We start from the raw sequence: 23045 nt of genomic DNA, 5'->3' as shown, positions 1-23045 counted from the left end.
TGGTTGCTCTAAGTGCAGCATTTATAAACTAATCTATTCCAGATGTGATGGCCATCAGGAATTTAGTAAGCTAGATTAAGTTGCCAAATCATGTTTGAATAGTGAACTGAACACTATACATATTAGACTGAAGAGAAAAAAAAAAAAACACCAAAGCTAATGATAAAAATGGGGCAGGGGTGTGATTTCAAGGGAAAGGATGAAATGAATTGTACTCAATAAATGTTGACTGTGCTAAACACCGTTTTAGGTGCTGGGTGGTGTTACAGGGCTAAAACACAGATGAGCAAAGTTTGTGCCCTAAAGGTATACTGAGACCTGTAGTTATAATAAGGGTGTGTGTGTGTGTGTGTGTGTGTGTGTGTGTGTGTGTGTGTGTGTGTGTGTGTGTGTGTGTGTGCGCGCGCGCGCGCGCGCGCGCGCACACATGCGCTGAGATTAAATGTAGTTGCAACAGCTGTAATAAATGCTGTTAGAGCCATGTAGGGGGTGAGTGGATAAAGGGCACCTAATCCAGCCTGAAAAACTGAAAAGGTCAAGAATTTGCATTTTAATGGGGACAAGGAGTTCTCAGGCAGATGTGGAGAGGGCATTCCAAAGAGAGCAGCAGAGAGGTACAGAAGTGAGAATATGTGGTACATTTGGGGGTATAACTTTTCTCTCAGGGTGTTTGAAAGGTAATGGAATCTGAGGTGAGTAGCAAGGAAGAGCAGCTTTGTTCATCAGGGGCTTTATTTTATTTGCCTCATCCTGATTTTAAACGAGCTAATGTCTTGATCTGGTTTGCCCAAGCTAAATGGGTCCCCTAGACATAAATAAACTCTCTCATGTGAGAGAGCTCATGATATTTCTAGTATCATTGTAGAAGGCTATTTTCTAGTTTGGAGGTTAATGATTTATATGTTAATTTTTTTTAAAGTTTATTTCTTTGAGGGGGTGGGGAGAGGCAGAGAGGGAGAGAGAATCCCAAGCAGGCTCCATGCTCAGTGCAGAGTCCAACGTGGGGCTCAAACTCACAAAACAGTGAGATCATGACCTGAGCCAAAACCAAGAGTTGGATGCCTAACTCATTGAGCCACCAGGCACCCCTATGTGTTAAACTTTAAAGGATAGTGAAATAATTCTTTTGTTGTGAAAGTCTCAAAGTGCTCTACAAATTGTAGCTCGTTCCGCCAAATATTTTAACACTTAGCCTCACACTGCATTTGATCATTCCCATATAAGCAAGTGGCATTAGTTATTGAGCAGGTACACAATGATAGCAAAATGGATAACAATAGAGAGGAGAATGCATGTAAAACTCTGCAATTGGAGAATGGTATCTGGAGCAGAGCTGAAATAAGGCATATCTCTGTTCCATGACTTTCTACATTCACTTTCCCTTTAGGTGCTCTAAAACCTTATTACTCAAAGTGTAGTCCAAGAACCAGCAGCATCACCTGGGAACTTGGAAATGCAGAGTCCCATGCCCAGCCCCAGCCCTACTGAATCAGAGTCTGCAGTTTAATAAGATCCTTAGGTGATTCCTGTTCATCTTAGAGTTTGAGAAGCACCATTCTAAAGAACAAATCTAAGGGTTTGCAAAGTTCTTTAGTTAACTGAGCTTTCTGACTTTACTGTTTCACAGTCTTGACATGGGACAGTAAGCTTTTTGAAAATGGATATCAAGGTTACTAGCAATTATTATATTTTCTTTTTCCCAGTGGGTGGATAGAGGTTAGAAATGCCGATTCTGGAGTCAGATTGCCTGGGTTCAAATCCTGGCTCTGCCACTTCTGCATAATTTCTTCATTCGTGGAGGGCAACTACAATGAGCAAAGGGGTATCCCACCACCCCGCTGATCTGTGGTGGAGGTTTAGTTGAGTTAGAAATAAGCCTTTGTTGTGTGTTTGGGGGGTAATTTTTGTCAGTATTATTTATTGTATTCATGATTTCTTGGTCTTAACTGAGCCATCAATTATTGAAAAGAAGGTAGTGTTTGGGAAACTTTTCAACTTTAGTAAAGAAATGTTCTTACTAATGAATAATAGACCTTTGGCTTCACTGTAAAAAGGTGTATAAGTAGATTTAAAAGTGATGGCAAATCTCATTAAATTATAACCTACTAAGAAATAGTAGGAACATTTTACTATCAGAGCTTAGAGACTTTTACCAGTGCTCTGATCTTGTTTTCTACAGGGGGCAGCTGGCATTTTATGCTATGTGGGAGCCTATGTCTTTATCACTTACGATGACTATGACCACTTCTTTGAAGATGTGTACACTCTCATCCCTGCTGTAGTGATCATAGCTGTAGGAGCCCTGCTTTTCATCATTGGGCTAATTGGCTGCTGTGCCACAATCCGAGAAAGCCGCTGCGGACTTGCCACAGTAAGTTAGCACTTTATTGACTGCATGTGTCATCATAATATGTGGGAATATTTCATTTGTGTTACTGGCTTGAATTGAACATAAAATTCCATAGACTCTTTGGCTCTTATAATTGGAACAGAATTAACACTTGTCTTCTAGCAGTTACCTCTGGTAACTGTTTTTTATCAGTTTTTTTAATTTGTATTTAATTTTTGACAATGTTTTCTTCCTTACAGTTTGTCATCATCCTCCTTTTGGTTTTTGTCACAGAAGTTGTTGTAGTGGTTTTGGGATACATTTACAGAGCAAAGGTATGTTGTCTACTCTAGTTCATGTTTTAAAAGGCAGTTTAAGTGTTTCGGGTGAAATAGAACAAACTCATTTTATCAAAGTAAACATTTTCTTATGCCTTAACTCCAGTTTAGTCACTGCTTTAAAAACCTAAAGTTGGGGCACCTGGGTGACTCAGTCAGTTAAGTGTCTAACTCTTGATTTCTGCTCAGGTCATCATCTCACAGTTTGTGAGATCAAGCCCCGTGTTGGGATTCTCTCTCCTGCTCTCTCTGCCACTCCCCTTCTCACTCTCTCACTCCAAATAAATGAATAAACTTAAAAAAAATCTGAAGTTAATTAGAAATTGCACAGAGAGAAGGCCCTGGGTGACTCAGTCACTTGAGCATCTGACTTCAGCGCAGTCATGATCTCACGGTTTGTGAGTTCAAGTCCCACATCAGATTGGCTGCTGTCAGCACAGAGCCCGCTTCAGCCCTTTTGTCCACATCTCCTTTATCTGCCCCTCCCTCAGAAATAAATAAACATTAAAAAAAAGAAAGAAAGAAATTGCATACAGAACAGATTGGTGGTTGCCAGATGTGGGGGCTTTGGCGAAATGGGTGAAGGGAGTCAAAAGGCATAAACTTCCAGTTATAAAGTAAGTCAGTCATGGGGATGTAATGTACAGCATGGCAACTAAGTTAATAATACTGTAATGCATATATGAAAGTTGATAAGGGAGTAACTTTTAAAAGTTCTCTCATCACGATAAAAATTTTTTATAATTATGTATGGTAAAGGAGTTAATTAGACTTATTGTGATCATTTTGCCATATAAAAAGATTGAATCATGCTGAAACTAATGTTAGATGTCAGTTATACCTCAATTTAAAAAATAGAAAAGAAAAAATACATGTAGTGAACACACAAGTCCAGTTTCCTGGCTTAATAAAGAGTACATACTAGAGAACTGAGCTTTTGTTTTATGTTTAAGAATACTGCAACGTTTCAGGCTCTTTTTTCTGAATAGTTCTTTCCATTGAAGTTACCTATATAGGTGTCAAAAGGTTGTGTTTAATGTGGATTCTGATCTTAGGAAGTCTCCTGTAAGCTTATTTGATTATTTATTTCAGTTTTAAAGTATTTTTCTGCTACAGTAATTTTTTTCTACAATGTATCATGTGCTGTGTCAGTTGGGGTCTTGTGAGAAGCAGATGCAAAGATGGAATTCTGTATACGTGGATTCTGTTAGAGGAAAGGTCTGTGAGAGAACATGGGGAAGGAACCAGGTCTGACTGAGAACTGTTAGGCCTGATACAAGTGTAATCCCAAGTACTTGTTAGTGTAATTGTGTGGTTAATTAAATATTGATGAAGTCTAAGAAAATGAGTACATGAAAAAAAGAAAATTGAATAATTTGAAGAGACTTGGTAAAAACAAGTCACTACAACTTTTTTTTTCAGTTTCATTACTTAGAGAGAGAGTGTGTGTGTAGTGGGAGAGGGGCAGAGAAAGAGGGAGAGAAAGAACCCCCAGGAGGCTCTGTGCTGTCAGTGCCAAGTCAGACTTGAGCTCTGTCTCACAAACTGTTAGATTGTGACCTGAGCCAGAATCAAGAGTCGGACGCTTAACCAACTGGGCCACCCAGGTGCCTCAATCACTAAAACATTTTTGATCAAATCAGCTATGAGTACAATTATGTAAAAGTTTAGGGGAAATTTATTAATAATTAGTAGAATTCTACACTTTGATTGTGTTGCAATGTCTCTGCAGTGTAAAGAAACCCAAACTGGAAGTCACTGTCAATGTACTAAGGATGTGATTTGTGCAGGACAAATGATAAAGAGCTCTAATCAGTGGATCCTATGCAAAGAAAAGACAGGCTTGCATTTTAAGATTGGTGTGAAATACACATTTCTGTGCTTTAAGCTAAATGAAAATGTTCATTTTTTTAAAGTTTTATTTATTTATTTTTGAGGGAGAAACAGAGAGGGCACAAGCAGGGGAGGAGCAGAGAGGGAGGGAGAGAAAGAATCCTACGCAGTCTCTGCACTATCAGCACAGAGCCTGACGCGAGTCTCGAACTCACAACTGTGAGATCATGACCTGAGCTGAAATCAAGAGTTGGACACTTAATTGACTGAGCCACCCAGGTGCCCCGAAAATGTGTACTTTTTCTAAAAGCCTGTGATTTTCTAAAAGCCTGTACTTTTTCTAAAAGCCTCAGTTAACCAACCAACTACTCCTGACCATGCATGGAAGGCGTCTCCATTTGTTAACTATGGTACAACTGCATTTACCACTAATTTTTACATGTAGGATAATAATGAAAACAACAACAACAATATGTTCCTTGGATGGAGAGAGTATGTGAAAGTCAGTTTAGGGTCATGGTTAGGTCCTTTCATTCCACAAATATTCGAGAGGAATGGTTTTAGAACCTTGTCAAAATCATAGATGGCCTACTTGGATTTCACATCTATATTTGACAAACATATGTATATGGGTACCCATATATATACACCCAGTTGACCTTTGAACAACACGGGTTTTATATGTATAAATTAATGAATTATATGACATAAATTTCTGGACTCAGGGTAGAGATGAGCCAAAGGGGTTTCTTACTATTTCATATAGTCTCTACCCAAGACATGCTAGGGAATATTCAGCTATCATCTATATTACATTTCAGCTCTCTGTTGAAGGAAGGATTCATTTTAAAATTTGATTCATCCAGGCCTACCTCTAACCCCAGACTATTACATTTGATTGATTTGTTCATACAGAATTTCCCGCTAATCCTTAACTGAACTTTATAGGCATACCCTAGTGACTGTTCCACATGAGGGAGATGTTGTAGCCCTTTGTAAAATCCTTCTGGAACTTAAATTAGAGGCTGTTGTAATATCTGATCATAATTCACTTTCCTCATTTGAGGCAGGATAATAGAAACATTAAATCAACAAGCAAGTAATAACTTTTGGACAAGATAGTTTTCTGTTTCCCCCTTGTTGAATTCTGTTACAGTGTATCTTTTAAAGATCTAGCCTGGGGACTCCAAACTTCTTAAGGGCAAGGCAGTCAGTCATCTTTGACTGTCCAGCAGTGGCAAGACACCTGGCATAATAAATGTTAATGAATTTATGGATCTGTTGAATGAAAAAAAAATTACAAGTCAAGACTTCTAATCTTATTTAATATAGCAAAGTGTTCTACTATTCTAACTTGTGAGTATTTAACTTTCTTTAAATTACCTCAGAATGAGAAGTTTGTTCAGATTTCCTCAGCCCATAAATTCCCGGTATGGAAGGGGGAAATACACATTTTCTGATTTCTTTTTTAGAGCGAAATTGAGGACTTCATTTTCCATTGCCACTTTAAAAAAAAAAAAAAAAAAAAAAAAAAAAAAAAAAAAAAAAAAAGCCTTTGTTCTGGACATAGAAAAAGGTGATTATGAGTTGAGATCCTACCTTCTGTGCCCATCCTGATGAATGAGGGTCCAGCCAACTTGAAAACCAAGGCAGCTGTTGCCAGCCATTCCCATCTTGCCCCTCTTTCCTCTTTCTTAGTCATTTCCTTTTCTTTCCCCTTTTCTATTTGCCTGCTTTTCCTTTCCACCTAAGTACCATTTAAGGCTATGGGGCGCCTGGGTGGCTCAGTCGGTTAAGCGTCCGACTTCAGCTCAGGTCACGATCTCACGGTCCGTGAGTTCGAGCCCCGCGTCAGGCTCTGGGCTGATGGCTCAGAGCCTGGAGCCTGCTTCCAATTCTGTGTCTCCCTCTCTCTCTGCCCCTGCCCCGTTCATGCTCTGTCTCTCTCTGTCTCAAAAAAAAAAAAAAAAAAAAAAAAAAAAAAACGTTAAAAAAATAAGGCTAAACAGGCTGCCTTACAGTAATTAATTGGGGTATAACTTTAGGGCTATGATAAAGACATAATAGAGGTGCTGGCTTGGTTTCGGCTCAGGTCATGATCTCATGGTTTGGGAGTTCAAGTTCTGTGTTGGACTCTCCTGGGATTCTCTTTCTCTCTCTCTCAAAAATAAATAAACTTAAGAAATAAAAGAGAAGTATTGTTACTGTAATTCATAATTTTAAATCAAAGGCATAATATGCCAATCTAATTTTCAAACCATTGATACATAAGGTACCAGGTAACTGTGCCCCAAAAAAGAATGTATTGGGTTTGCCCCTACTGGTTATCACCTTGTAGTTAAATCACATAACTGGTATAATTACTGAGTAGGTCTAATCATCTTAGAAGGGTAAGGAGAATCTGTTACAAACAAATTTTACTAAATCGTACTTTTCTTGCCATTTAGTGATTGACAGAAATAAGTTATGAAGAGTTTATTTCCTGTCGCCTAATTCATATAACATCAAACTGCACCTTTTTCATAAAATGCTACTTGTAAGGACTGATTTTTTTCACCTGCTGATTACTTTTGTGTATTTGGCTAAATCGAAACATTGAATAAATAAAATGGAAAGTATGTTGGTATTTGTTCCAAAAGTATCTTGTGGGAGGTCTTTATTTTTAATCTACTTTTGGAAAGGAAAATGAGTAAATCCAACCCACTGAAAGCTTATTTGAAAAGAAAGGCAGTTCATTTATAATTTAGGACATCTGTCTCAGGGTTCAGCTGCTTTCTCTCTCTTGAATAGATTGTTAATCTGCTGTCTTGCACACAGTCTTCTCTTTGAATGCTTATAGTGTGTGATGTAATATGTCTGCATTTTTACCTGAATCTCTGTGGAGACAGGGAGAAAAATTTTTTTCTTAAAAGAAATTCACAAAGATATCTGGCAACTCTGCATACATGTCAGTTAGGTTTCTTAGCTGGAGCCTTGACAAATGTTAATTTTACCAGTATTTTTAAGGGACCGAATTCTTTGTTTTGATTCAGGTGGAAAATGAAGTTGACCGCAGCATTCAGAAAGTGTATAAGACCTATAATGGAACGAACCCTGATGCTGCTAGCCGGGCTATTGATTATGTTCAGAGACAGGTGAGCTCTCTTCAGGTGAATTCGATTTTGAGGGCCAGTCACTGTTGGGTCAACCTTAAACTCAGCTATTACTGTGTAAATTAAACATGTATTTTTGTAGCCATGGATAGCTTCATGGTGTGTCTAATATTTTCACCTTCAGTCTTGAAAAGTTTTTTCCATTGTCACCTAGTGACTTTTTACCAAAAAAGTAATTAGTCAGAAAGGTGATAATGGAAGAGAGGTATGTGTCACAGGAAAGATGGGATCCTCAAGGGACTTCAAGGAGGTAAGAGGTCTTCATAGACCTTTAGAAAGCAAGACCCGAAAAGATAATAGACAAAACTGTTAAAAAAAATTATGGATAATTGGAAATGTGTGAAGGTAAAGAGACTGGTATAGTAGATCCTTATTTATATCCATAAACCTACCTCAAAATTTTCAATTTTTTGTTAATCTTATTTCATCTTTTACCCCACATATCTTTTGCTAGATTATCTTAAAGCAAATCCCAGACATTTCAGAGAAAATATTTGAAATATATTATCATTGGAAATAATATTTAACATGTAAGATATGAAGATTTTTCTTAGCTATAAATTACCCCTTGTGGGTAATATGCTTTCATGTAGAATTTCTAAAGTTACTAGTGGCTAATTAAAATTTAACATCCAGTTCTTTAGTCACTCTAACCACGTTGTAAGTGCTCAGTAACCTCAGGTGCCTAGTGGCTACTATGTTGAACAAGCAGACACCGAACATTCTTATCATTGCAGAAAGTTTTATTGGACTTAACTGGTCTAGAGTAGCTTAAAGTTCTGCAGTGCACAGAATTTTAAAGTTCAACACAGATCTGTGTGTCTTGGGAGGACTAATATTTCTGTTCTCTTTCCCACTAGCTGCACTGTTGTGGAATTCACAACTATTCAGACTGGGAAAATACAGACTGGTTCAAAGAAACCAAAAACCAGAGTGTCCCTCTTAGCTGCTGCAGAGAGACCGCCAGCAGCTGTAATGGCAGTCTGGCCCACCCCTCTGACCTCTATGCTGAGGTAAGTTTGGCTTCTTGACCAAGACTTGAATCTAGCTTGGTAACCTGGTTGTCTCTGTGAACTATCTTTACCTAGAACTTCTTTTCTACACTCTTTTGTTTGTCTTTATGCTGTTTTATGTTACTGTAAATTATTTTTAAATACATTGTCTTTCCTTCTTTGGGTTTCTGTTATTTCCATTTCTGCCACTGAGTAGTGATATGTGACCTTATAGCTTTCACTTTAAAAAATGACTTTTATTGAGAATGACTTTGTGTGTTTCAGGGATGTGAAGCTCTAGTTGTGAAGAAGCTACAAGAAATCATGATGCATGTTATCTGGGCAGCACTGGCATTTGCAGCTATTCAGGTAAGCACAGGGGTTGTTATCAGAATGTGCTCATTCTCGGGCGCCTGGGTGGCGCAGTCGGTTAAGTGGCCGACTTCAGCCAGGTCACGATCTCGCGGTCCGTGAGTTCGAGCCCCGCGTCGGGCTCTGGGCTGATGGCTCAGAGCATGGAGCCTGTTTCCGATTCTGTGTCTCCCTCTCTCTCTGCCCCTCCCCCGTTCATGCTCTGTCTCTCTCTGTCCCAAAAATAAATAAACGTTGAAAAAAAAAAAAAAGAATGTGCTCATTCTCTGATGTCAACCATGAATGGTTTTAATCATTAAGTGCATTTAATCTTTGTGTATATAGATAACTTGGAAGTCATTGAGGTACTGGCCGTCCGTTTCCAATGTCTTCCATTTCCTGTCTCTAGTCCTAGACCCATAATGGTTCCAAGAAACCAGAGGTCTGGATGCAGGGACTAGGTTTGAGGAGATTTTGCTTTACTTTCTTGACTTGACTAGTGAGTGGCCTGTTCAAAAATACATACTGTTGCCCGGGGCACCTGGGTGGCTCAGTCGGTTAAGCGTCCGACTTCAGCTCAGGTCACGATCTCACGGTCCGTGGGTTCGAGCCCCGTGTCGGGCTCTGGGCTGATGGCTCAGAGCCTGGAGCCTGCTTCTGATTCTGTGTCTCCCTCTTTCTCTGCCCCTCCCCCATTCATGCTCTGTCTCTCTGTCTCAAAAATAAAAACGTTAAAAAAAAAAAAATTAAAAATACATACTGTTGCCCTAATGTATTCTTGGGAGGTATTTTAATAGAACTTCACAGAATTTTTAAAAATTGTACTGCTTTATTTCACTATGGAAATGGAAAGCTTCATTTCAATCTTTTTGTACTGTTTGTTCTTCTGGTACTTATTTTTCTGTCCTCATGGTTTTATATGTCCATATATGTACATCAGGAACTCCTACTACAACACTAGACTCTTATGCTGATAGGAGCAATTGAGTTGCTTTACAGAAAAGACGAAGTAAAAATGAGGTTCTAACCTCTTCTGTATTTCTGGGCTTAGTTTTATCAGACTAATAGCCATTAAGGAGTCTGTGACATCACTTGGCACATCCAAAAGTATACCATATCATTGTTGGTAGCTGAGAGAACTTGTCTTCCCAACTTCTACCAGTGAAAACAACCTTTTTCCCACCTAATAATGGCGTATGCATAGGAGCTGGTAATTGTTTAATTACCTCTCACTTTATCTACTCCTTCCTCCTCCCTCACCAAAAAATCCCTTCCACCCACATCCTTAGCCCTCACCTGAAAACAAATAAAGATAGCTATTTTTTCTGCTCTGTACAACTACCTACGTTGCTAGTTTCATATACAATGTATCTTAGGGATTCTGTTAGAGGAACATCTTAGAGGAATCTTACAACTGAGAATAACCAACTGTTTAAAATGATTGAGAATCCGGGGCACCTGGGTGGCTGAGTCAGTCTGACTTTGGCTCAGAGCATGATCTCACAGTTCGTGGGTTCGAGCCCCACATGTGCTGACAGCTCAGAGCCTGGAGCCTGCTTCAGATTCTGTCTCCATCTCTCTCTGCCCCTCCCCTGCTCATGCACTGTTTCTCTCTCAAATATAAATAAATATTTTTTAAAAATTAAAATGATTGAGAATCCTTTGTGTCAGATCTAGTTCTCAGAGTATTCTTTTGGTTGTTTTTGAAATATGCTTCAGGCCTAGAATCTATTTTAAGAAAGTGTAGTTATCTTTTAATTGTTAGATAAAACCAACGTAATTGCTAGTTTAAAGGTAAGTTGCTTAGATTGCCTGCTGTCTGTGTATTTGAAGAAAAGCTAGTGTATTTAATGAGAAATGCCTTAAAGGTGATTGTTTACTTTGCTGGTACTCAAACAGCTTTGAAATGATTCATTTAAAAGGCCAGCTCTTTATTTGCTATGGTCTCTGCCCTTCTAAGCATTTACTTTGTGGCTCAGCATAGCAGTAATATGTTAATCAGCAGGGATGATATTTTGATTGTCCAAACATATTCATTTAGCTAAAAATAATGAAACATGAAGGAAGTCTCTTCCCAAGTGAAATCCTGGTCTGTGCATTCTTAATTATCTTATTTGTGTTAATAAATCAGCACATACTAGCATGCAGCAAAAAAAAGCTTTGAAACTGTAAGGTGCTTGTGGTCATGAAATATACAGTATGTATAAGGAAGACTGATGCACATCATTACTTTAGCTTCATCCCTCATTTTGTTAAGCTTATTAACCAGGCAGATATTTCTTCATTAAATATTTTTCACTGGGGGCTAATAAATATTTTAGCTAGCCTTTTAATTTTTAACTATGCCTTCTCCTATGCATTTTATACTTAAATTACCCTTATTTAAGTAATGGCTGATAAAGATTTGATGTGTTCAGTTCAGCAAAACTAAGTCAAGGATTCAGAGCTTTCACAGATTCAAATGCTAATGGTTTGAAAATTTTTAAACTTTGGTTTTAAGGGAAAAAAACATACATTAGAAATAATGAAAGAATTTTCCCTAATATGTTTTCTTTTTTTAAAGAGTACCTATAAACCTATAAAGAGTACCTAAACATTTGATACTCAAAATCTGATGTAGATTGGTGCCCTGGGTTTGGAAAACCAGAGCAAAGGTAAAAACAACCCAAAGTGTACTTTTATGCTCATCCTAATAGAGTTGGAGCTAAAAGGACACTTGGAGAGTCTCCAGTCCCTGTTTCCTTCGTAATTGCATTATGTTTTTAATTTCTTTAACATTTATTTATTTTTGAGAGACAGAGTATGAGCTGGCGGCGGTAGACTGGGGGGGTGGCAGAGACAGAGGGAGACACAGAATCCGAAGCAGGCTCCAGGCCCGAGCTGTCAGCACAGAGCCTGATGCGGGTCTTGAACTCACAAGCCGCGAGATCATGACCTGAGCCGAAGTCAGACGCTTAACCAGCTGAGCCACCCAGGCACCTCTGCTTTGTTTTAAAGGCCATGAAAACGAGGGGGAGCAAGGATAGTATGACTAATGACCATCACTGAAGCTTGAACCCTGGCCCGTTGTACTCTGCCTCGAATTAGAAACTGAAGAATTAAGGTTTTCAAAAGATTAAATTCCTCAATCCTGTTATGCAACCTAACAGTTAATTGACACTTCAGCTTAATAAAATACACAATGTAATAACATTGAAATATCATTAGCACTTTCCTTCGGGTTCTAAAGTGAGAAAGCTAAGAGCAATCATAGGAAATATAGTTCTAAATAATGTTAGGAATGCCTGGCTGGCTCAGTCAGAAAAGCATGCAACTCTTGATCTTGGGGTTGTGATTTTGAGCCCCATGTTGGGTGAGGGATTACTTTCTTTTTCTTATTTTTTTTGAGAGGAAGGTGCAGAGGGAGAGAAAGATTCTTAAGCAGGCTCCATGCCCACTTGGGTAAACCCCATGACCCTGAGATTACTTAAGTAAATAAAACTTTGAAAAATAATGTTAAAGATCGAAAGATACTTTTTGGTAGTATTGTATCAAAACTGTTGGAAGCATTGTTTCCTTTGAATTTGAGAGTACTTTGTGGTACTGTTAAGTACCATGTTCTGTTGAATGAAGTACTGCATTCTGTTGAAGTTCTAAGGCGTAAAAGTGAATTTAAGAAGAAATGTTTTCATGAACCTAATTTACCAATAAAAGCCTGTAGTTCACGTGTTGGCCATCAGTAGGCCCCGTGGACCAGTCTAGCCCACTACCTCTTTTTGTGTTAGCCACACTCATTTATGCGTTATCTGTGACTGCTTTTGTGTTACAGTGGCAGAGTTACATGGTTGTGACAGAGACCCAGTTTTGTCTCTTGGTTTACAAAGCCTAAAATATTCATTATATTGCCCTTTAAGAAAACATGTGCTAGGGCTGCCTGAGTGGTTCAGTCGGTTGAGCATCCGACTTCGGCTCAGGTCATGATCTCACAATTCGTGAGTTGGAGTCCCACGTTGGGCTCTGGGCTGACAGCTCAGAGCCTGGAGCCCGCTTCACATTCTGTGTCTCCTGTCTGCCCCTCTGCTGCTTGATCACATTGTCTCAAAAGTAAATAAACATTTAAAAAAATTTTTTTTTAATAAAAAAAACCCAAAAAACAGAAAACACATGCTAACTCTTGCTCTAGTCTAGTTAAATGATCTAGGTTTGAATGGGACCAAAATGATAAAAACAAAAAAACAAAAAACAGGGGCACCGGGGTGGCTCAGTCAGTTAAACGTCTGACTTTGGCTCAGGTCATGATCTCATGCTTTGTGGGTTTGACCCCTGCATTGGGCTCTGTACTGACAGCTCAGAGCCTGGAGTCTGCTTCAGATTCTGTGTCTCCCTCTCTCTCTCTCTGCCCCTCCCCTGCTCATACTCTGTCTCTCTCTCAAAAATAAATAAACATTAAAAAAATAATAATAAAAAAACCCTGAAAAATACTAGTTAATTGTTAAACAGGATTTTTTAATGTCAGAGAAAGATTTTTAGGATTTTGCTGCACTTCTTATTTTGTTAGCCTCTTTTTTTTTTAAGTTTTTATTTTTAAGTAATCTCCCCTGGACCCAGTGTGGGGGGCCAACCCACAATCCTGAGATCAAGAGTCACACACTCAACCAGTGAGCCAGTCAGGTGTCCCTTTATTTTGTTGTCTTTTTAATCAGCAAGCTATTTCACTTCTTTGAGTGTCACCATCCTCTTAAATTAACAATTGATCAATTAGGAATTTTATATTTAAAAAATCTGGTCATAATAATAGACAAAAATCTATGTTTTGATTTGATGATATCAAGTATTTGCTAGGGTAAGGCTTTCTGCAAAGTAAATATGGGAAAAATGGGAACTGTCTGTCTTTGGAGTCTTACAAAGTTGGCATGTCCTCAAGATGGATCACCAAGAGCAAACTTTCAGAGAGAACTGTTTCCCAAAGCCATGTTGGTTTTTTCTGGTCTGTATTGCCAAGTGTGAAGGAGGTTGAGACTGCTGTTTCCTCCTGCTGCTTCTTGACTGTCAGTTACTCATTAATGTGAGTTAAAAACATAAGTGAATAACACTTCACATTGGGCCCCCACATAGGTAAAATCTAGTGGGCTGATTCTGATTCACTCTTAAATATTTCAAGTAACTCTTCTTTAACATGTTAAGCCAAGGCTTGGGAAGCTAATTCTTGAGTGGCTAGGTTTTGTTTTGGTTTAGAGGAAATGAAATCTTGTTAACTTTCTGAAAGTTTTGAAAGTTTTACCCATTTGATAGAATTTTTTTCAGATTATTTAAATTTAGTAAAATGTAGGTCTCCCTCTCAGTTTTACCTTAGTTCTTGAGACCCATTCTCCCCATCCCTCATCAAGTGTTAACCACTGATACCAGTTTTCTGTATATCTTCCCAGAAGTACTTGTGGTTAGCACATAAATATTTTTTATGCAAATAGAAGCTTATGGTATAGTTTTCTACCTTGCTGTTTTATAAAATTGTTATAATTGTATGTTCACATGTATTTTTTTTAAGTAAACTAGCCCCATTGTGGGGCTCAAACTCATGACCCCGAGATCAGGAGTCGCATGCTCCACCAACTGAGCCAACCAGGCACCCCTATACATGCGCATTTTTAAGAAGTAATACAAATCTTTGTATGCCTTGCCCAGTCCCCCCCGCCCCCGGGGTAATATTTTGCAAAACTGTAGTATATCACAACGAAGGTATGGGCACTGATACAATCCACCAATTTTATTCAGATTTTTCATTTCTACCTGTGTATGTTCAGTTCTGTACAGTTTTATGACCTGGTGGGTTTACTGAACAGTTCTAACACCATAGGGATTCTACCTGGTACCTGTTTATAACTAACTGCACCCACCTCCATCCTGTGCCTCCTCCCCCCATACCTTAGGCAACCATTAATCTGTTCTCCATTTCTAAAATTTTGTCATTTCAAAATATATGAATGGAACCATATGGCATGTAACCTTTGGTTCCTTTTTTTTTTTTTTTTAAGTTTATTTATTTTAGACGGGGGTGGGAGAAACACAAGTGGGAGAGAGAGGGAGACAGAATATAAAGCAGGCTCCAGGCTCTGAGCTGTCAGCACAGAGCCCGATGCAGGGCTTGAACCCATGGAACCAGGAGATCATGACCAGAGCTGAAGTCAGATGCTTAACCTACTGAGCCACTCAGGCACCCCTATAAGTGACTTTTTGATACAGAGTTCCACATTTTTCTCAGAAAAAGGTGTTTCCAGTGTGCAGTTCCAAAACCTTATATAACAAACAATACCTATTTTCCCATAATGTCCCCTACATAGTATATTCTAGAACATTTTAATCTTGGCAGTCAGTTTTTTTAATTACCACTTGCCTCTGTATTTAGCAGTTATTTTTTGCAGTTGCTTGGTATTATATTTAGACTAAGTGCAGATTAGTTCTCATGACTTGAATATTGCAGGGCAAATTTTTATTGCAAGAAATAACTCTAAAGCTAAAATATTTCCAAGTCTATTGTTGGAAAATTTTAATCAGTGAAATTTCAGTATAGCAGAGCTTTGGAAGTGGGCCTGTAGCACTTAGTGATGAGGTTTGGAATATAAGAAGTTAATGTGTAGAGTTTAATGTTCATAAACAGACTCATTCCCAAGCATGAGTAGGGTTTTATCAAGTTTATTTAATTGTTTTAAAATCAGTGCAAGTTGACTTAATTGAAATAAAACTCAGGAACAGAAATGATACTTATTTCAGATCCCATTTGAGAGTGTTGACTCCTTCACTAGAAGTTAACCAACTGAAAGGAATGTGAGGGAAGTGGGATGGGAAGAGAGATTTTTTTTCCAGAAAATCAGTAATTTCTGAGCTTAGCGTTTTTATTGCTTAATTTAACATTGCCTGGGAACATAATTCTGTTTGATTTTATAGCTATTTTGAGGATGTACAGTGAGTAGAAATGTATTTCTTTAGGAATTAGATACTAAACATGTCTAGACTGGCTATAGATATTTACTCAATTTTCAACAATATCCACTTTTAAAATGTCTTCAAGGTGTTTTGTGCTATTACTGCACTCAGCAAATATTGATGTAATGAAACTGATGGATTTAAGCAGCAAATATATATCTTGAATGGGTAGAATGTGAGCTAATTGAGGCTGGAAATTGGAATGTGTGACTTTATACCATGGAGATTCAGATTGAGGACATTGTTATTCTCTGTATATGTATCTCATTAGTAATCTTCCACTTCAAACATTCAGAGCCCGCTTATAGATCTGGTACATTTTGTTGAAATTGATTGACCCCATATGTACAGAAAGCCCTGCCTTTTAAAATCAAATAACTGAAACCATTATGAAAAGTTAGAACAGCAAATTAAGTTACTCTCATTTGGCTCTTTGGTTACTATTTATATTTTGTAAGAAGCCAGGTCAAAAATTCTAGAATCATTTTCTCTTTAATCCAGTTTAATCCTCTTGCTTATTCAAAATAACATGGCATGACTTTATTACAATTCCAGCTTGCTGCCACAGAGGGATTAGGGCTTATTAAAATAAAATCATGAAGGAAGAGTGACCTTTAAAAAGTAATATGTATGTAATACCACAGAGCCAAATCTGGATTTCAAAAATAGTAAATAATTATGAAAGAAACAAAAACCTTCAGACCAATTGATTGGTTTCCACCATAAGGCTTTTGGGCTGTTCATGCGTGTAGTGAATTTTGTGGTTGTTAATAAAACTTATGTCCCCAAATCCAGATGTCTGAAAAGACCACCAGTAAATTTCCTAAATTCACAAAGTCTTGGTCATTCCACTCCCTAGACCTTTGCTATCAGATACAGAATGTTTCCATCATTGCAGAAAGTTATTTTTTTTTAGAACACTGCTATTGATCAAGAGTGGGAATGGCAGGAGAGCCTTCCATTTCTCCTCTTCATGTATTGTTCTTAGGTGTTCTTAGGCAGGGAAACTAAAAGTTGGTATTTAAACAGTTCCTAAAAAGATAATATATTCATTAGAAATTGCCTCTATTACTGTTGTTATTGCTTTTTTGATGATTTGAGATCACTGAACTTTGAAACAGCTCCATTGCCAACAAAGAAATTACACACTTGCTATGAGAGGGTCTTCAGCCTTCTTTTTTCTCTGTTTTCTTCCCACAGCTGCTGGGCATGCTGTGTGCATGCATCGTATTGTGCAGAAGGAGTAGAGATCCTGCTTATGAGCTCCTCATCACCGGTGGAACCTATGCATAGTAGAAAAATGCAAGCCTGAGCTTTTTAGTCTTGTTGTTCTGATTTGGAAGGTGAATTGAGCCAGGTCTACTGCGTTGGCCTCTGAGTTCATTTAGTTAAAGCACACAGGTGTTGGACAAAGCAGCTTGGCTCTTCATGTACCCACCTACTTCCCTACCCACCTATGCCTTTCTTTTCCCTTATTCTAGCTGACCCTCCATGTCCCTAAGTTTTTAAGTATGGCAGTATATGTTCTAATTCAGAACCATTTGCAGGTTGCATAGTGTGGGAGAATTAAAGGAGGGCTTGGACCTACTTCTGTTACCTCCATGCAGTAATGGGGCTGCTACCGGAGTGTCCCGGGGCCCTTTCAGTCTTCACAATGGAGAACTCTTGGCCAAAGGTTTTTGGGGGGAGGGGGAGGAAACCAGCTGTGGTTAAAGTTAACACCAGATGGTGCCCCTCATCAGTGTCCTTTTAAAAAACATATACTGTAGTCCAATAAGATAGCAACTGTATAAAATTGCTAAAATAGATTTTAGAATCATACAGTGTGTCTCTTGGTTCATCTTCAAAATCAGACTGATCTTTGAAACTAGCAGTTTTTAATCAAAGCTGGCTTTATAGGAGGAGTATAATGTATGCACTACTGTTTTAAAGCAATTAGTGTGAGTGTGTGTGTGTTTTTGTATGACTGAGCCCATTCATCATAAGTCTAAACTCATTAGGATTAATGTACCCATGTAGACTAGCAAAATAGTATGTAGATGTGATCTCAGTTGTAAATAGAAGGATCTAATTCAATAAACTCTGTATCACCCCTCAACATGTACTTTTTAATTATTTGGGGATACTTCAGTTCCCAAGCAGCAGTGTAATGTTTTAAATGTTGGTGCATGTCTACATGATTTGCGTGTGTTTTAATTAGATCAGTTGCCAAATTCTAAAGGCCTTGGGATCCAAAAAGCCAGAGATGCTTTTCACTCTAGTATATCCTACAAATATGAACACCTAACCGTGTGCATGACAGTGGGCATATGGTGATGACGCTCTCCTTGTCTTGGAGGAATGTGGAGTCCTATTATAGGACTATATACAGAAGCAGTTAATTTCCATACAATGCAATGATTATAGTAACAAAAAAATGGGAGTCCAGAGGAGGTACCCAGAGAGGTCAGAGGCAACTTCCTGGAGGAGAGGCCTGAGCCCAGAGTTTGGCTAGGCTTTGTGAGAGAAAGTACACAGGAATGCGAGATGGGTTGGAGTGTGCAGGGAGCTTCAGGTAGCTTGTTGTACCTGGAGCCTAAAATAACAGGGCTGGGAAAAGTTGAAGTGGCAAAGCCCAAGTCCTCTAGGGTCTCCCACGACATCCTGTAGAGGTTCAATGTTATTTGAAAATGAGGCAGCTGTGTGTGTGCCTGTTGTGGATGTCCGTGACTGCAGTAGGGAGGATGATTGAAGGGGCGTGAGGTAGGTGTAATGGCTCACGACAGAGCAAGAGCGTGGGGTAGGGTATCGTTGGTGGAGGTGGGGAGAGGGATGGTGGAATTCCATCACTGATTGCATATGGGATAGAGAAAAGGGAGAGGAAGGAAGGAGTCTAGGTTGACGCCCATGTTTCTGGCTCAGTCAACTGAGGAAACAATTAGTAACAGAGCTAGGAAGCAAGTAAGGACCGTATCTATGGGCATGAGTTCACATTCGGTTTTGGATCTATCAATTTGGGGAAAATCATGCAGGTCTGTCCTGCCTGAAAATGGAGGCGTTGAGAAGAGTAAAAACAAACTCCTGTTCACAGAGTGGAAGTTAACTAAAACATTCATGGTTTTTGAGAACTACAGGAGGTTTGCTGTGTTCCTCTGACTCATCCCATCTCTTGTCCCTACAGGTTGCACAGTAGGCAGGAATGTTTTGCTTGTCCTCATGACCTTGCACTACTACCTTCTCCCCCCAGCCCTGTCTCTTTTCTTCTCCCTTCCGGTTTTCGATACGTACCATTCTTTGGCTGTCCCGTCACAGGTTGGAGCTGGGGTGAGCAATATCTGGACCGATGTTGGCTGTCCTCAGCAATTTCTGCACAGCAGAACTGAGCCTCTAGAGTAGGCAGTTGCTTTGGGGAAAATGTACCAATTGTTAGCCTGTTCCTTTAACTTGCCCAGGAGGCTAATTCCACACAGTCTCCTTCACTCGTTCCTCTCTGCTTGCCTGGTGAAAGCGCAGCTTCTTCCCTTTAATGGTGGACTGGGAGTTTGTAGTACCTGAGACTCTGTTCCCCAATGCTTATTCTTCAGAGGGCAAAAGAGCCATTTTTTATGTCTGGATTTAATGGATGAGCTCTCAGGCTGTGTCGCTGTCCCACCCTTGTCTGCACATTGGAATCACCTAAAAGAACTTTGGGAACTACAGACCCCTGGATCCCAGAACCTGGGTAGCTTCCAGAGCATGAAGGCTGAGGGCCACTGCTGTATCCTATTGCCTTTTTTTAAAGTTACTTTTATTTGGAAATAATTTCAAACTTAGAGAAAAATTACAAGAATAGAAGGCCCAAATATCCTTCATATAGATTCATCTATTAATATTTTGCCCTGTTTGATCTGTCATTTGTGTTTTTGCATGTGCTCTCTCTGTAAGTACCTCATGGCCCTTAGCTCTAATACTTTGGTGGGTATTTCCTAAGAATAAGGATATTCTAATTCAGCACATTAAACACTGATACAATACTTTAACCTACCATTCGTGTTTCATTTGACCTCATAATGTCCTATACACCATATCTCCTCCAGTTCTGGATCCAGTCAAGGACCCAGGTATCATTTGTCCTGTCTCTTTGATCTCCTTTAATCTGGAGCATTGCCATAATTTTGTCACTTATGACACTGACATTTTGGAAGAATACAGTCCCTTCTTTTAAGTGCTGCTGCTCGTTTGGGGTTTGTCAGATGTTTCTTCTTGATTAGACTAGGTTTTGCATTCCAGGTGGCCGGAGCACCACCCATGTCATGTGTCCTCTCAGGGTGTAACGATCAGGAGCACACAATGCCATCTGCCCCACAGTGGTGACGTGGTGATGTTAATTTTGATCACCTGGCACCTGGTGTATCCTTCAGGGTGCAGTGAGGGGAATATGAAAACAGGAAACAATATAAACAGTTGCTAACAGTGGTAAAGATTGGTTAGCTACTAAAAGCGGTTTTTAAAAAAAGCTCTAAAGCAGCTTAGTAGGAAACCACTCCCACTCCCAGGGTCAAGGGAAGAGAGGACAAGGAAGGAACTGAGAAAGTCAGAGGAGGGCCCTGCAAGTCTGAGGGTTGGACCTGACAGGAGTGCAGTGTCTGCCCTGTGCTGCAGGATAAACTCCCTAGTGGTGCCCACCACTGAGCCAGGAAAGCCAAGAGCCACCATGGAGAATGCCGCTGAGATCCAGGCCAGACTGAAACACAAAGTCTCCTCCAGCTGGCAAAAGAGAAATGTCCTCACTTCTATGTGGCGAGGAAGGGCGAGTTTGGCACACATTAGTTAAGGTGGTTTTTGTTCTCTCAATGGTATAGTTACTGTTTTCTCCCAACTCAGGCCATCTCTGGAGACCATACAGTAAGACTGTTTAAAAATCCTGCTTCTCACCAAACTTCCCCTAGGTTTAGCAAATATTGCTGATTCTGGCCTGATTTGATCTTCTCTATGATGATTGTTGTTTTAGATTTCATCTTTACTATGATGGTTGTGAAACACTTTTTCCATTCCGGCACTCCTTCCATGTTTACCAGTCTGTCCTCCCTGCCTTCTCCCCCAGTTTATGTATGTATGTATGTATGTCTATGCGCACGCACACACACACACACACACACACACACACACATTTATGTTCATTATGGACTGATCAAGTCCCATTTTTTTTCCCCAGTGATCTATAGTTCATTATTGTCCTTTTTTGCTTTTGGTTTTCAAATAGTTTCAGATTTGGCCAGCGGGAGCCCCTTCAAGTTGCTTTTTGTGTCCTGACATTTTTTGTTGAACGTTTTTGTAATTTCTGACTTAACAAGATGTCCCAGGCTTATCTTGTACCCCTGGTGCCCTGGAATCAGTTTCTCTGAGGATCCCTGGTGGTCTCTGACACTAGCTGTGTACATTACTACAGGGGTGTCTTTGCCACTTATCCTATCAGAGCTTGTCTTAATCCCTTTTAAAAATTGTTCATAATTCTTTTTTAACAAAAGTAATAGTGCTTTAAAAAATGTAAATCATACAACTATTTTAAAAAAGTACCCACAGGTAAAGTTTAGGGATGGTGTATATCCTTCCAGACTATTTACATGTACAAAAAACTACATTTGGTGATGGGGTTCAGTTTTGCTTTTTGCTAATATATGAATTCTGTTCTACAGGGTCTTTTTTTCTTCTTCACAGCATAGTATGTACTCTGTACCAGAATGTAGAATTCCGTCATTTTTGTTTGTCAGCTGCATGGGTATATTAATATCATGCTTAACCAGTGTGCAGTGGATGGACATTCGGATTGACTCCAGCCTTGCTGCAGTGCAGACTTCTGTACACATGCTGTTAAGCATTTAACTTTTTTTAATTTTTAAAAAATTTTTATTGAGTTAAATGCACATAGCATAAAATTAACAATTTTAAAGTGCATGGTTCAGCATTTAGTGCATTCAGCGTTGCACAACCACCTCTCTAGTTCCAGCGCATTTTCACCACCCCATGTTGTGCATTTTTACGTGGACGCAAGAATGGAGTAATGGATTTACTCTGGACAAAAAGTCACATTAAAAGCTTTTCATGGTTATGTCCAGCCGCCCTCCAGAAAAGCTATTCTAATTTATATTCCCACTAGAGTATGAAAGTGTGCATTTTCCTATACCCTTATTGACATTTTGTGTATTATCAGCCTTTATTTTTCTTCCACTCCAATAAATAAGAATATGTGTTCTTTTACTATTAAGATGTTTTAGCCATTTGTATCTGTTGGATTTCCAGTTTCTGTCATCTGCCTAATTTGATAGGGTTTTGGTAGTGGATTTTTTCCCCTTACATATCTTAACAGGGTTAAGTTTACTTAGGAAACTTTTCTATGAAATTCAGTGTCTACTGCTGTGAGTGGGATAATCTTCCTGATACATTTTCTAACTGGTTATTGTTGGTGTGAGGGAGCACCTCCACCTTAGATACATTGATCTTGTATCCAACACAGGTTGGGGGGCAGTTCTTGGAAATAATCTGCACATTCTGGGTGGCTCTTTGTTACAGTGTGTCTGAGGTCTCCTGAGGGTGTTAGTGACCTTGCAAAAATAAGCTAAGTGTTCCTACTAAATACCTTTTTGGACAGTGCTGTGTACATTCCTATTCCTGGGGAAATGGACTTACACACAAGTCCTTCTCTCCTGAGTGTACTCACTGAAAGAAAAATAGATATGGAAATAATAGGATAGAAAAGAAATGTGTTTATCTTTGCATCCCCAGCGCCTGGCACTTAGTGGGCACTGAATGTCTAAAATAAGTTAGTATGGTGCCATAAGAATAGGATTTCCATTTTACTTTTTTTTTTTTAAGCTGAAAAACCCATTAGCCAGAAAGGTCCTCATTGCTGGCTGCATATTAGAATCACCAGAAGAATGTTTAAAATATTTATGCTCAAATTCGGCTGACTGCGAATTGGTTTCAGTCTATCTAAGGTGGGACCAAAGCATCAGCATTTTTAAAAGTCTTATTAGATAACTCCACTGAGAAGCCAGGGTTGAGAACCACTGCTAGTCCAGCATATAAACTCTACAAGTGGAGTTCAAGATGAAATAGGCACGGCACTCCCTTC

General features: G+C 39.1%; 1 protein-coding gene across 1 annotated transcript in view; it reads left to right on the top strand.

Annotated features, from left to right (window-relative positions):
• Window positions 1-18053, top strand: part of TSPAN3 (tetraspanin 3) — a 29377-nt gene extending 11324 nt beyond the window's left edge. Inside the window, exons 2-7 of the mRNA XM_023255049.2 lie at window positions 2180-2371; window positions 2590-2664; window positions 7533-7634; window positions 8513-8665; window positions 8930-9013; window positions 17156-18053. Of these exons, the coding sequence (XP_023110817.1) occupies window positions 2180-2371; window positions 2590-2664; window positions 7533-7634; window positions 8513-8665; window positions 8930-9013; window positions 17156-17248 (699 nt within the window). The 3' untranslated portion in view covers window positions 17249-18053. The remainder of the gene's footprint in view (window positions 1-2179; window positions 2372-2589; window positions 2665-7532; window positions 7635-8512; window positions 8666-8929; window positions 9014-17155) is intronic.
• Window positions 18054-23045: the final 4992 nt, after the last annotated feature.

Source organism: Felis catus, chromosome B3 (assembly GCF_018350175.1).
Source record: "Felis catus isolate Fca126 chromosome B3, F.catus_Fca126_mat1.0, whole genome shotgun sequence".
Lineage (NCBI taxonomy): Eukaryota > Metazoa > Chordata > Mammalia > Carnivora > Felidae > Felis > Felis catus.
The sequence above is the reverse complement of the archived record's forward strand: the minus strand, read 5'-3'. Positions and strand labels throughout refer to the sequence as shown.